The sequence below is a fragment of the Dermacentor variabilis genome, chromosome 3, assembly GCF_050947875.1.
Source record: "Dermacentor variabilis isolate Ectoservices chromosome 3, ASM5094787v1, whole genome shotgun sequence".
NCBI lineage: Eukaryota > Metazoa > Arthropoda > Arachnida > Ixodida > Ixodidae > Dermacentor > Dermacentor variabilis.
Genome location: NC_134570.1, coordinates 97,732,062 through 97,747,723, shown reverse-complemented (window position 1 = coordinate 97,747,723; position 15,662 = coordinate 97,732,062). Strand labels below are relative to the sequence as shown.

General features: G+C 46.0%; 1 protein-coding gene across 1 annotated transcript in view; it reads right to left on the bottom strand.

Moving 5' to 3' along the window:
* The window catches only part of LOC142576081 (eukaryotic translation initiation factor 4H-like), a 39,420-nt gene that overhangs the window by 12,090 nt on the left and 11,668 nt on the right, over positions 1 to 15,662 (bottom strand). The window contains exons 4-6 of the mRNA XM_075686019.1: positions 12,722 to 12,786; positions 7,176 to 7,278; positions 3,040 to 3,181 (exon numbers count right to left, since the gene is read on the bottom strand). Of these exons, the coding sequence (XP_075542134.1) occupies positions 3,040 to 3,181; positions 7,176 to 7,278; positions 12,722 to 12,786 (310 nt within the window). The remainder of the gene's footprint in view (positions 1 to 3,039; positions 3,182 to 7,175; positions 7,279 to 12,721; positions 12,787 to 15,662) is intronic.

Here is a 15,662-nt window from a genome sequence, read left to right as displayed (position 1 = left end):
CGCACAAATGAAAAACATGGCCTACTCGCAGCGTCGTGCGCGAAGAAACAAATCAGCTGCTGGATTGTCTTGACATGGCTTGCTAAGCTGAAACCGGAACTGCTGTAGAGCCACTCTATCGAACCGGGCAGAAACGATGATGATGAGCGGGGATTTGCAGTAGCACCATTTCGTGGGGCATCAAGGAGGCTCCGTTCAAAACAAAAATGGCTTTCATTAAGTCGAACCACGCACCGGTCAGAGTCGGTGCATGGTGCTCTCGATCGAGTTGGCTCAAGGAGTGTCCGAAAAATCAGATGAGAGGTTGCAAGGTGTCCGAACTTTCGGCAGTTGTTATACATTGTGGTCTATGGCGAGAATGGCGGTGGCGCGAAGCTGACCGAATAATCGAGCATGTCCGAATTTTTGGAGTCCGGAAAATCAGTCGGCAACTGTATAACAATACCTTATTCACCACACATCGGAAATAACAACCAAAATTTTGCCTTCTGGATGGCATTTCCCATGTAGAATAATGACATTTGCATGGTTAAGTAGTTCTTAAAAGGGGCATGACACCCAATTTTCGCACATAATCTGTATTGTGAGAGATAATGTTTGTGCATTCAAGAACATGTTAGCAAAATTTTAGCACATTTGAGCCAGCACGTTATTTGTCATTGAATTTTTTATATTACACTCGAACGGCATAACAGGGGGGCCAACACTGGCACACTCTCGAGCCATGACGTCCCAGGCTGCATGCCTGCCGAGCAAGCTTGTATCTTGTATACATGGAGAATCGGTGTGTCAGTTGTGCGCGCATGCAGGAAACTTCTGCTTTGTTCAGTTTACTATTTGAATTGTTCAACTTGTAGTGGCTGAAACGATGCTATCGCAGCGCCTATGTAGCTCTGTTGGGTGCTGAGCAAATGGAGCAAGGACTGCTCCATATCGTACTTCAGTTTCCCCAGGGAGCTGGTCAAACTTAAGGCTGGGAAGATTAAATGTGGGCAGGAAGGACTAGCAATTACCTGACGCTTTTGTTTTGTTCTCAGAACACTTCACGCCAGGCAGCTACAACGACGATTTGTGCCTGCTCTTCGAGTTTGGGATACCCGTGAGAAAAGATGAAGCTGCGGCAAGACACGATGCCGACTGTGTTCGCACACCAACTCATTCGACAGGCAGCGCCTTGGCCAAACGTTAGCCTTGCTATTTGTTTTAAGGATATCGGGTGCAATAAAGCAAGTTCGAGTGACAGTTTAGCCAAAGCATACATCGCTCCAAATCCTTAGGCCGCGGAGACGTGCATGGGCATTTGTTTACATATGACGCATGTAACTACAGCGGGAAACAGAAACTGGTGGGAACACGCGGCAGCTTAACAACATCGTAGTTTTGCGGAGTATGGATCCTAGAGAAATGCATGCCAGCAAACAATCTACGCGTGTAACAATTTGCATTATGCGAAGTAGCACCAGACTTTGCCTCCAGTGAACGGATGACTAAGCAGTGCTCAACGCATGAAATATCAAGAGTGTGGAAAGGCATCAGCAGCATTTAGTGCAACATCAATGTCAGCATTTATGTTGACCCCGTTTACTACACAGTCTTCGTCCATGGCCTCCGAGATTTGCACAAACCAACCGGCGCGTGCAAATCTCGGAGGCCGTGTTTCGTCACTTGAACTGGTGGCGATGAGGTCGAAGTCAAAATGCACAGCGTATACTACGCCATCACTTCATGTGCTGCTCAAAGATTCCTCGCTAGCTTCATCACGTGAAGTTGGCAGTGTCGAAGTCATGGCACGTGACATCTGGAGCAAATACGGCAAGAAACGGCAGCTATGCCCCGACCTCACATGGCCCAGTGGCCGATTTTGTAGTAGATGATGGCTCGGTTCCATGCAACGCATGAAATCACGCATGGCTTGGCAATATGGCGGTGGGTGCCGTAGGGTGGGGCTTAGAGTCAGCGAGTCCTAGCTCATATTTTCGACAGAAATGTGCTTTTACTGCCCAGTTTTTATGCGTGTATAGCCATAATAAACCCTTTGCTACAATTTCTCACGGGAAACCACAAATTGTTAGGTGACCGTGTCATGCCCCCTTTAAAGGAACAATGCTGAAACAGGGCGGAAAGTTTGCCTATGCGATCTGAAGAGCGGTTCTTGAGATATCGCCTTCCCTAGCACCACTACTAGCGAAAAAATTCATTCCGAGAAAACAGGCCTTAAAGTTGAACACATGTGCTTTTTTATTAGAAAGCTCCGGCGGAGCTTCTAATTAGCTCTTGCGGCTCCAGGCACACTCAGTGTGTCGGATTTTTGACTGGCGACAGCCGAAAGCACAGTACCGCCGCTGAAAAGCGTCTACGCAGTCGGCACTCGCTGCGGAAGATCGGAAGTTCGATGCTCGTACAAGACGCATATCGCGCTCCCGTGCACCGAACATCTGCACTGTCTTGGGCTTTGCCGGCATCGCGTGCAGCGAAGAACTAGCGAAAAAAAAGAAAAGCTGAGCAAATAATCTAAAAATTAGCGCAAGGCGATGAGCAGCGCGCAAGCTCATGTTGAGGCGAACGGAGCAAGGGGTAACAACGACCCGAGCGCGGCATCAAAGGGAGCAGGCCTTAGGATTGTGGGAAAGAATTAAGAAATCATAAATTTTAAGCAAGCCGAGCATTTCATCGTGGCAGCCCCTCTTAATTTCCTCTTTTTTTTTTTACATTTTTGGGAAATACGAATTTTGGATCATACAAATTTCTGCACCGCCCAGAGATAGTACTGCAGTGCATTGCCCCATGGGCACAGCATAACTATCGCTAGTTTTCAACGCAGTAGCAGACAGTTGTCACCATGTTATCACAAGCAAAAAGCAAACATCCACAACAACATGCAGCTGAGAAGAACAAGAAATGAGGCGTGTTGCACTGGCCTCGTCGCAAATCAAAAACCAACAAGACGACAAGACGAGCGACTGCTCTCCAGTCATACTGTCGCCTTGCTCTAGCGTTTGCCCTTGACTCGCGGTGCCGTTTGACAGACCACACAAGCACCTCTCAAAGTCACGGTCGCTGGAGCGGTCCGAGAAGCCTCCATGGAAGCCCCCACGGTCTCCTGGCCGGCCTCCTCTATCTCCGTATCGAGGGGGCCCACCGTCCCTTGGTCCACCCCCTCGGCCACCACCCCGGTCAAAACCTGCAGCCACATAAAAACCACAATTGATGCAGCACAGAAACAACTGCAAGCAGGGCAGGCTCTCCTTATAGTCACACTCAAAACAAATATACTAAATTGAGCTAGACTAATGCATAACACTTTTTGAAAAATTATCAGTGCTTATTAGGTAGAAAACAAACTTATTCTCAGAGACTGTTACAAATGCAGTCCACGCTCGTTACAACAGATCTGCATGCAACAAAGTTTTGGATATAAAAGACTGTTTTTCTCACAAAGTTTGGTCTGGCAGTATTATTAATGCAACAAATTGCATGTTTAACAGACTACCATATTTACACGACTGTAAGTCTACTTTTTGTCAGTACACTTTTTTAAATTTGAAAATCTGAAGTGAGGGGGTCGACTTACAATCGAAACCAAAACATGGCACCGCCAAAAAAGCGAGACCAACGGAAGCTACAACGTAGTTACAATTTTATGTTTGCTCTATGGCCCTACCCGTAGCTTTTCGCTATCCCGCATGTTTGTTCACTTTCCAGAATGGTTTTTCAACATTTTTGAGAGTTTTACAGTGCACACGACACTCATGGGGGGGGGTCGATAGTTGATGGAAGCACCGCTGTTCCATTCGCAGCGGCACCCTCAGAACGGCGGCGCTTGCGGGGAGTATCAGTACAGTCGCTGACCGATTTTCCGGACTACAAAAATTCGGACATGCCCGATTATTCGGTCAGCTTCGCGGCACCGCCATTCCCCCCATAGACCATAATGTATAACAACTGCCGAAAGTTTGGACACGTTGCAACCTCTCATCGGTTTTTTCGGACACTCCTTGAGCCAACTCGATCGAGAGCATCATGCACCGACTATGACCGGCGCATAGTTCGACTTGCTGAACGCCATTTTTGTTTTGAACAGAGCCTCCTTGCTGCCCCACGAAGTGGCGCTACTGGAAATCCTCGCTCATCATCATCGTTTCTGCCTGGTTCGATAGTGGCTCTACAGGAGTTCCGGTTTCAGCTTAGTAAGCCATGTCAAGACAATCCAGCAGCTGATTTGTTTCTTCGCGCACGACGCTGCGAGCTACGTTTTTCGTTTGTGCGACTGGTGTCGGCACGGTGGTGTTTGCTTTGTGTGCTGTGTCGAGGCTTCGGTGATCCAACGCGGCGTACGGAAACATCGCGTCAAGTGTCTAATGGCGCCGACAGTGCCCGCGCAGACTTCACTGGGGAATGCCGGCAAGCGGGTGCCGGGAGGCCTAAGATTTGCCACCTTCCGATGTGCACCCTACTGACGCGGAAAATGTTCTGCCGAGACCTGCGCAGTAGTTGCATTGCGATTCTGGACACCGTCTCATTTGACAGTTTCACAGGTGCTGACACTGCTGTACTGACATGCGCAGAACTCGACGACGGCAAGATCATTCGTCAGGTTTCTGCTGCACCGCCGGACGATGACTCCGAGTCGGAAGATGACGCACAATGTGCTACGCTGCCGTCGCAGGCGGAGCGTGCACAAACAGTGACTGTGCTTTCAGCCACCTATAGTGACCGTACGACCCTCTCCGAGATTCAGGCTTATCTGACTGCGCGTAAACGGGACAGCGTGCAACGGCGCATTCACGATTTCTTCTAGCCTACTGCCGAGCCCGAATAAGCGCGTGGAAATAAAGGATTTCATTTTTTTCTCTTCTTAATCTGCTTTTTCGGACACCTGTTTATTCGGACATTTCTGCAGTCCCCGAATAAACGGTCGGCGACTGTACCTCTGCATCGCCATGGTTATCGGCACGGCAGTTATCGGTCTATGGTATGTTTTTTTCTTTGTATTGCTGTCCGCCATTTCCGACGTTGTCTTTTGCTTATGCAGTTGTGTGGTTGCAGAGTTTTGCAGCTTTTTTTTTTTGGTTGTCATTTTTATTGTGTTTATCGGTTTGCGAGGACGGCGGGACTTTTTTTATGTGTGTTTGCTAAAATTTGTTCACGCTTTTCTTTTTTCCGTTTATACTTTGTTTTTTTCTTGACATCGTGCATGCACCTGTCGCTTCGTTGCCGCGCCGCGCAAGCCACGCCACCATGTACTCTCGTGCCCCACCGAAGCGGGCGAAGTATGAGGCAAAGGATTTGGTAGAGAAAGTAGAAATATTGAAAGCCATGAAGGCAGGGGTGCCTCGGGAGGTCATAATGAGTAAATTCAATGTGAAGAGAATTTTTGTGCAGCCATCAGCAGCGAAAGAGGCCAGCGTCTTGACCAGAGAGAAACGAAGAGCACTGGGACGATCGGAACAATGAGGAAGTTGCTCGCCAACCCCGCCCCACCAGGCCTACCATGTGGCCACGTGTGCATGCTAGCAGTGCTGTCAGTGGCGACACAGCAGTTGTGCAACCTGGTGCAACCAAATCCAAGCTGTTGGTCGAGCATTTGGCGTGCGGTCCAACGCTGCATGCTGTCGAAACCTGTTGAGTGCAGCTGTTGGCGTAAATGGTCGTACTACAAATGGAGTGCAAAACTGCACTATGTGCTGCATGCTTATCACAGGGAAAGTTATGCATCACTATACCCTATCCTAAGTATGTCGGGCACAAGTCAACAATACAGTACAGTTGCAGACCAATAAACCAGACACCAATAATCCCAACATGCTCGGTAATTTGGACAGCTTCGGAGCACCACCAATGTCCCTATAGACATATTGTATAAAGACAACCGATATTTTGGACAGACACCAGCTCCACGTTTGATAATCCAGGCTCCGTCCAAGGCTGTAACGCACCCCGACTCTGCCGCCATTATCGCCTCTGGCAACCTTGACAAAACATCAAGGATGGCCTCAGAGATTCGAGATATCAAGTATCGCCTCAGAGATTACAAACTAGATGGTAGTCCCCGAGGCCTTGTTTTGGTTGCTGCCCTACTCCTCGGAGATTTCGGATATGTTCGATTCGCCAGCACCACCAGAACCAGTTCACAAGGTGCTGCACCCTGCCATTCGTTTCAGCGGTGCAGCAATGGTGCCCGTTGAACCCCGATGTTCATTTCAAAAGGTGCAGAAAAGGTTCAGGTTTGGTTCATAATTTTGCTGCACTCACTCGACTGTCGGTGCCGACTTGGTGCAGGCGAATTGGTGCGAAGCAGCGGCGCAGCAGACGATGCAGCATATGGGCCCGAGCACAGTTAAAACCCCGCTTAAGCACATCTGATGTGTCTACGCAAATGTGGTGTTTATTTACACCCCAGAATTTACGCCCGATCATACATGCAGTTCAGGACCTCTCCATGCACATTAGTCTGACATAACACGTGCACCGTGTCTGCGCCTTTGCATTCATTTAGAGTGTCTCGCTGGGCCTGCACCTTAGGGATCCAGCTGCACAATTTCTGAACTTCCCGTGAACTGCCATGAACTGGTTCACAGTGATGCAGGTGAATCGAAAAGACCCTTCGTTGCAAATGCCAGTCTTGAGGCTTTGCCTGAATTGTGAGGTCATGTCAACATTGCAATCATCACATCCTACTCCAGCACCATCGCACATGGCCCGCTCTTGTTTGTTGAATTTGCCTTCTGGACAGCATTCCGCCATTCTGTACTTGTTTGTTTAGTTCGAGTTTCAGACAGTGCTCTGCTGGCTCCAAGAAGTCTTTCTCGTGAAGTTATCGACAGTCCGCGTCAAATTGCGCAAACAGTGCCCTTGCAGTTCAACTCCAAATGAGTCTTGGATCGCAGTCCGAATGAGCCTGACTCACAAATGAAGAGCCTGAACTAGCGCCTACCTCAATGAGCTCAAATGACAACATCATTGATGACATGTTAGGCTGCGGTGTGCCGTTTCCTGCCACCATCCCATTTGAAGACCTCGCAGATGTCAACAGTGCGGTGTCGTCGTGTGCTGAACTGAACGATGATGAAACAATTGAGCAAGTTCCAAGTCAAAGGAGATGTGTGGTGAAGCACACTTGCAGGTTTTTCATATAATCAATTACTGCATAGTACATGGTATGGTTGTATGCATACCTCCTCCTCCGCCTGGTCCACCTCGCCTGTTGCCAAATCCTCCGCCACGGTCGCTCCGCCGACCCTCAGCGATGTCCACTCGCAGAGATCGGCCCTGAAGATCCTGCACACATGGGCCAAGGTGTTTTGTACACAGTCGATACTGTTATTAAAATTTTGCCACGACTGTTACCAATACACAGGGTTTCCCAGCTAAATTTAGCCAAGGTTTTTTAAAAAATATGCCGAAGCATGCTAGGAGAATGCAACCAAATGCATACTGTGGGCTACTGTACGGAGCAAGTCACACAATTGTTTGTATTCTCCTTTAACTGCATAATAAATTAATATTAATTAACTTCACAAGTATTAAAGGCAAAACTTCGAATCGGAAATCTGTAGAGTGCTGTAGAAAACATTTACTTCAGCAGCTTATAGCTTCCTACTTGACCCGCAATAATTTTTTTTTTTACACCCTAAAGAAAGCCCACAATATAAAAAAGGAAAGGCACATGACACACACACTTACTCACCCCAATTGCAGCGCTCTCAGACATGTTGCGTATTAATAAACAGTGCACGTAGCTTCAGTTTGCTGCCTGGTCTGTTTATCGCTATCATGAAGCACGCGAGTGAAGCGCATCACTGGCATACATCACAATACCAATTTACTGCCCTGTCACTTTTTAACACTTTCCTGTCCGTGGGAAAATAAGCACTTTTCGGGTGGTCTAGTAAACATTTTTTTGCTGCTACACCAAATGTTTGATATTAAAATGTTTAGTATCAATTTGTAGAAGAGGGAATACGCTTTTTAATGGTGTTGTTTGAAAACAAACACTTATTACCAATTAATTGAAAAAAATCACCTAATAAAAAATTTTTAACAAAAACGAGAAAACTCCGCGATAACGTCGATGCTGCTTTGCACCAAGACAACATAAAAAAAATTCAAAATATACATTTTGAAGGGACAGGCCGTATACAACATTCATGCAAATATAAAATTCCTATCTGTACAAGAGATTTTTTTACAAAGGAAAATGTCATCCCTAGTGGCTATCGTGCCACCGCACAAAGCAGTTGCGTGCTGTGGTGAAGCACAAGTTTGCGGCGCACGTCTCGCAGAAAACGTTCGTTTTTTGTTCCACTTTCCGTTCTTGATAGCACAATTTGCAGTTCCTGTATCTTTGCAGCTTCTGGGGCTTGTGCTGTTGATCCTTAGGGGCACATGTAGCGGGAACAGCAGGAGGAGCCTTGGGGTCTGGATGTTGTTGCTCATCAAGTCCTATGAGCTGCTCCACCAGCTCTAGCCTGAACGCGAACTGATCAAAACGCGAACCTCTTGACAATTCAGGCACTTCGGGATGCTGCCGACGGTGCTCATCAAATAGAATAAAGCTGTTGACAACAGCAATATCTATACTGTGGAAAAACAGCGTTTTCCACCAGCGCACGCACTTCATCAGAACACTGTATGTCCCAATCAGCTGGTCCGATTTATCGACGCCGAGCATGCCCACATTGTACTTGTCAATCAGCATTGGCTTTTTCACCGATATTTCTTCCCACCTATTGTTGACTTTCCTTCTGCGCTTGGCAAGTACGAATTTGTTGGCTGTGTGGGCTGTCGACATCATGTGAACAACACGCTTGTCCTTCCATTGTAAATATAGAACGTCCTGGTCCCGTAGCCAGCGAACATCTCCTCTCTTAGCTTTTTTTGCCCATTGGGTGTCCTTGAGCTCGGCTGGAAAGCCCCGACGATCCTTGCGCGTTGTGCCACAAGCAAGCGTCTTGCGCTCCAACAAGTGTACAAACAAGGATGTCGACGTGTAAAAGTTGTCTAAATAAATGATGTAGCCTTGATCTAGGTAGTCCTCTGCGAGTCGCGTCACAACATCGAATGCCAGCCCACGTGCGCTTGGTGCTTCACGCTTTCCTGTGTATACACTGAACTGAACAGTGTAACCAGATTTGGAGTCCGCCAAAACCCACAATTTATACCCCCATTTTATAACTTTGTCCCGCATGTACTGTCTAATTCCGGATCTGCCTTTTGACTTTACCATCCTCTCGTCAACGGAGAGGCTCCGATCAGGTTGGAAGAATTGGGCAGATGAGGCGTTGATGTGCTTCAGCAGCGAAGCTACGCGATGCAGCTTGCCATGGGATGCGGCAGTTGTCTTCTCAGGGTCGGACACACTCAGGAATGCAAGCAACGCTTTGAATCGATTTCTTGGCATTACCGAAGGTGGAAGGAGACCAGAAAATAATTTCCGCGTGTTCCAGTAGCAGTGCAAGCGCGGCACTTGTACAATGCCCATGTAAATGAGAAGTCCGAGAAACTTCTTCATCTCATCGGGAGTCACCTCTTTCCAAGAGCCGTCTCTCTCACTGTACGATTGCTTCTCCAAAATATGCATCCACGCATATTTATTTGTCATGTTGCATATTTCAGTGATTATTTCCGCCGTGAAGAACAGCGCGAAGAAGTCGACGGCTCTTGCGAAGCGCCGCGCGGAACTACGGAGCGCAGTGCCGAGGTCAACTCCCGGCCGTCTTCTCGCGCAAAACGCCACTCTTTGTGCCGCCGCCGACAAGTGGTCGTGTCCAAACGACGTTGACACCCTGCAGATAAGAGTCGTTGCCTTTAGAACACGCCGCATGTCTTTAGATCTGATCGCGGCCGCGATAAAATGGCTCGGAGTGGAAAACGGAACTTACCGGCGGATACCTGTCGACGTTCCGGGGCTACTTGACGCACTTTCACCGTCCGTGCTGAAGTCGGATGAGTCAAAATCATCTCCCGAGTCTCCGCTGCTACCATCATCACAAAATTCTGATGCAGACTCATCGGAATCGGTCGAAACTCGCCGTTTCCGAGGAGCAGCTGCGCGAGACGTCGACGCCATATCCGAAACTACGCGTGCTCGTCAAGCACGATTAAAAGGCGTTTTAAAAATCCCTCCCGCGGCCAAAAAAGGAAACACAGAAGCGAAACTTGAAAAATAGTTATCCTTTTATGCGCTGGATGGCGTTAGCTGTCCATAAGCGCTCCGAACGGGAGAAAATCGACGTTGAAACCATCGACAACATACTGTCGATGGGCATAGGCGCGGACAGGAAAGTGTTAAACAGTAGCACACCAGCCGAAATGTGCTGCTTGATCGTACGCTGCACGTTTGAGAGTGCTGCAATTGCAGCACGCAAGCGGGTTACACCTTTCACTGGCTTTTTCTAGGATGCAGAAGAGATTATTACATAAAAGCTAGGAAGTCCAAAATTGCCAAACTGTAAGAAAGCAGCACTTGAAACCTCATTCTTTTTGTCACCCTTAACAGCCACATCTATGAACTGATGCCCCCATGCATTAACACCTTATTTTGCACAAACACATTCATTTGAACCCTTTGAGGGTCAATGACATAAATATACGGCGCTGCGAACAAGACCAAAAATGGTCGATGCCGTATATTTACGGCGCCATCTGTACGTTTAAAAAGTGCACCAATTTCCTAACTTTTTCTTTTCTATCATGTGCTGCCACTATGTGGAAATACAGGGATTTTTTTCACCCGCCTCCCTCTCTCGATTTTCGTTGCATGGCTTGTTTTAGAGCTAGTTTGCACCGGCGCGACTATATACTACCACTCGCGCATTGGCGCGCACGCGGGCTGGCGGAGGTTTCGGCTTCTTGCACTTGCAAAACTGATGGCTATCTCATAACTAATCACTCAAAAGGCTACCGCTTCTTTCTCACTCATTTAGTGCTCACAAGGGTACGCATAGGAAGGACGCCGCCGTGCACGTGTTTCCGTTGATTTTTTTTTTTTTAACACTCACGAAAATTAATTGCCTCTGGTTGGCGATAAGATGAAGATCAGCTGAAGTTTGTCACACGTTTTGCTTTTCTGACGGGCACACAACCGCACAGTTTTCTTGAGTGCGGGCACCTACGCAGTGCGATTACGCTATGGATGTAAATATTAGTTTAAGAGCAGCCACAGGTGAGAGTTGCGAAACATTCTCGTGTGCGCATGTTCAAAGCCTTGAACTATGTGTATAAAAATGCATTTAAAATTTTTATTTCTTATAAGTTTATTTCATTTTTTATTGTTGTTATTCATGAATGAAGAGTACATATATACCAATGCAAAATATTTTTTTTCTCACTTCACGGTCACCCTAAAAAATTACGGCAAATTTTTTTCATAGTAAGTCCCTAAGAAGAATTGTAATTTGCAACAAAAAAAAATCGACCCTGGGCAGTCGCATATGGCGAAAGAAATCGACCCTCAAAAGGTTACGCTGTCAATACAAGCAAAGTCAAGAACCACAGTATTTTTGTTCAATACTACAGCAGAGTCAGGTATCTTGTTTATTTATTTATACAGATACCTAGAGTACCCGAACTGGGCATTACTATACAGTATACTCTAGGCTTCCATTAAGTCAATTTTTCAGTATTCAATCTCATGCAAAGGTTGTGGCCTGCACCTATACATTTCTATGAGCATTTCTTTTTTTAAACCCTGAAATTGGCCCTCGCAAGATGACCTCATAATTCAAACTTGACTGGTGGGCACGCACATGCCTGACATCAATGGTAAGCCCACTCGTCGATCTTGGCAGCATTCAGGGACAATGAATTCAGCAAAGACACACTATGCTCCACCAGGAATGTTGTTTTCCCCTTGCCAGGGTTTCAAGTTAAAAAATGCCTGCTCACAATGAATGACATATTTACTTGCTCCTAACACACACCCTGTTCTTTATTTCTGAGAAAACTGGTCTGGAAAAAGAAAAGGACACGAAACCGAAGAAGCGTTCACACCACTAGCAATAACCTACTGTCCCAGCCAGTGTTTATTGCCACTGTCATAAAAAAAAAGCTGACAACAGAGCAAGTTTCCACTACAGTAGTATTTTTCACATATGCAAAGAAAAGCTTTTTCCATGCTAAACCAGGGGCAGCGGCGCCACATTGCATGTTTTTCGGTGCGCCGGAGTGTTGTGTCACACAGCGACCTGGCAAAGTGGCCGGTCTAGGCAGTGGCCCCCATCCAGTTTGCGACATTTGTGCAGCCATTCAAGAAATGCAGAATGTCAAATGCAGCGGACTGCTTGCAGTATGGTGTTTCGTGGTTCGTAGCTATAAAGATCTGTGTGGGAGTGACAGCGATGGAAATGAATTTCTAATCTGTAAAGGTAAACTCTGCAGGTTTCATGTTTTTTTTGTTTTTGTTTTTCGGTGGTAGAATCAAGGGCATGATATATTTTTCTTGTTACAAAATCATGTTCACAATGGATTTGGTTGCACATTGTTTTCTGCGTTGAACCAAAAGAAAGTGGGCAAACGTTACATTCATTGATGCATGAGGGCCAGGTAAATACTACTAAATAAAGCTGCAGTGTTGGAACATTTTGTTTCTGCCTCTTGTAATTTGACCAGCTGGATAATTCAATTCTGTTGGTCTCGTGACGGTGAAATTAATATAAGTCAACTGTATTCTGCAAACTTTTTGCAGACCTGAAGAGGGTTATCAGGTAGGAAGTTTACTCACAGCTGAGTCAAACTCCAAAGCCTCTTTCAGGGAGTCAAGGTCAAAGAACTCCACATAGCAGTAGCCTGGAAAAAAAAAAAAAAAAAAGAAGCTTGTACACTTAAACATGAGCAATAGTAACCAACTAACTGCGGAATCAAGTGCTAAGAGTTTGTGCCAGTAGTCAACACCAGCACAGGGGTGCCCAGTTTCTTCTTACCATTAGGAGTGTGTGAAGGTTTGAAACTTTCAAATAAGGAATCAAATAGCCACTATTCGTAAATCTGAATTTCTTGTGAATGCACTTTAAATAATTTACGTCATCGATTGTACATGATCAAACATAAAATTGAAGCAAAAATGCAATAACTTTCATCTGTTCCACAGAGGACACGGTGTACCGGAGCACCCTGCGTCCCTCAGATGGCCAGACTTTTTTCAGCTGAACAAGATCACTCGCAATGAAATATTCAGTCACAACATTCGGCAGCTGGTATTGTTTGGTAGTATTTATAGACACAGCGCATGTGTCCTCTCATCGGATTAAACCAGAATATGTTTCAGTGCAACATACACTATACAACAGTTCCAGCATCTGCTACGACCATTCGAACTAGAGAAAAGGTGTCTTTGTGTCACTCCGCTGTCACCACAGATGACATGCATGCCTGGTTTGGTTGAGAAGCTACTATACATAGCCCACAAGGTTACCTTTAAAACCTTGATATGATAACGCATGACTGCCTAGCCGCACCCAGCATAGGAAATGCCTTCATTAGATGTGGTATTCATTATTAGTGTGAGCATATATTCATTACACACCGATATTGGGGAGAAACATTTTAGACTTCCTTCGTTAAATCAGATAATGAATTTCATCCATCTTCATTATATAAATTCTCAGGTGTATGGGCTACTAATGCTTAAACTTTTTGTCGTACCCTCAGTAAGATGGAAGTGGTCTGGCTTGACAACAGGGACATCATCTCCACACCAAGAATTTTTTTTAACACCTCCTTTCACCAGAGCATCCACAACTCGTAAAGAATTCTGGCAAAACCTTTCTCACGATGAATGTTGATGGTAATGCGATTAGCATGGAACAAAAGTAGTAGAGACACACCCCGTTGCCGTCACTGAAACGTGTCACTTATGGGGCGTGCAGTTGGGCTCCTCACGCACTTCCCTCTGAATGCTCTGCGCCATGTAGCGGCACCATCGCAAATCCCGCACATGGTGCACGGGTGAATATATATTCAAATAAGACAGGCAGTATATACATATGAAGTGTGTTCGATTCTGCCGAGCCCCATAAACATTTTAAAGAATTTTCCGAATAATTTTTTTTGTCATTGAAGGGCAGCACATATTTAGCGGCACACACCCAGCGAAAGAGAGAGATTCAAACTTTCATGATATGCAGGACATCCAGTGAGCCAAGTTGACTATAGATGTTCAACGAAGAGTGGCACCATGACAGTGCCCCATAGCCAGTGACCCCAGTTCACATAAGAGAGGTTAGTTTTGAACCCGGTTCCCTGGACACAGCAGCCTCATGCTCTACCCAGTCATGCAACTTGGAGCGAAAGAGGTTAGATAGGCACTAACAGACATAGGTGAAGATCCTGAGGAATACTAATTGCATTAAAATTTGCAGGAGCGCCTTTCATTTCAGTGGGGATGAATAACTAAGGTACCCAACATAAAAGATTCACTAACAAGTGTGTGGGCAGCCCCCCTTCCTTATATCAATTCACACCGTGTGACCCAAATGGCACACACTGAATGTAACATTGCCAAAGATTATCACTATGGAACACAACCCAAGCTATAAATATACTGTCAGACCTTGATATAACTAAGTTGTACTTGCAGTGAAAAAGTAACAGCAGCAAAAATTTCCAATTCTCAGAACATTCCTTGCAGATAGCATATTGTCAGTAATTACTCATAAACAAATTGTCGTAGGAAGGTCGGGCCATAATTGCACTTTTATGAATGCCAGTGCATGCGGTGCAAATCACACGGGGAGCAATTCACAGTTGTGGCTCGCAGTGTCCAAGAATTGCATCTGGCGTAGCACCGTAGATCTCGAAAGCCATGGGTGATCGCACTTAATGCCTGTGGCCATCGTCAGATGGCACCCACAAATTAAAAACAAAAGTGTAAAGAGATGTAGATATCTGTTCTCCTTGAGAACAAAAATAGTAGCAATCTCCCCAAAAGTGAAGCATTGATTGTGATCGCAAAGAGAAAAATACACGAAGGTTCGTAGTTTTACCAGCCACATAAATTGAAGTAAATATTCCCATACTGTTTAAATGAACAAGCATGGAGTCATGCACGCACTGGCAAACATGAACACCTCTCACTCAATGACCATAAACGCTCGCCGTCAGAACGCTGACGTGGTGAAGGGTGTAGGAAATGAGAAGCAAATGCTTCATGCTGCCTCTCACTGCCATGTACCAGAAACTTAAGATTATGCAGCCTCCAACACTCAGCGTGCAGGAGCACAGCACACATCGAAGAGCCAGCCATCTTGGCTCACTCTTTGCACTCACCACAGATCTTTCCACTTCAAGCACACTCTCTGCAGCAGGCTTATTAACAACACACTCTGGGCACCACAAAGAATATAAAATGAAAGACAATGAACTGTCGATGACCTACACTCTGCTGCTCCCTAGATCATCGATTGCCATAAAATAAAGCAAAATGCCTAGGCATTGAACAGAGTATGGCAGTATGACAGTAGAGTGAAACCCACTTATAACAATATTCAAGTGCCACGAAAATTCCATTGTTATAACCAATAATTGTTATAACTGGGTTGCATGGAAAAAAAAAATGGGGGATGGCGTAGCTGTTCCAAGAAAACTATAATGGCGGGAAGGCCACTTCCCCACCACTTTCCTCCATCCGGCTTCCGATTGTGTTGACTCGTTTAAGGGGGGATGAG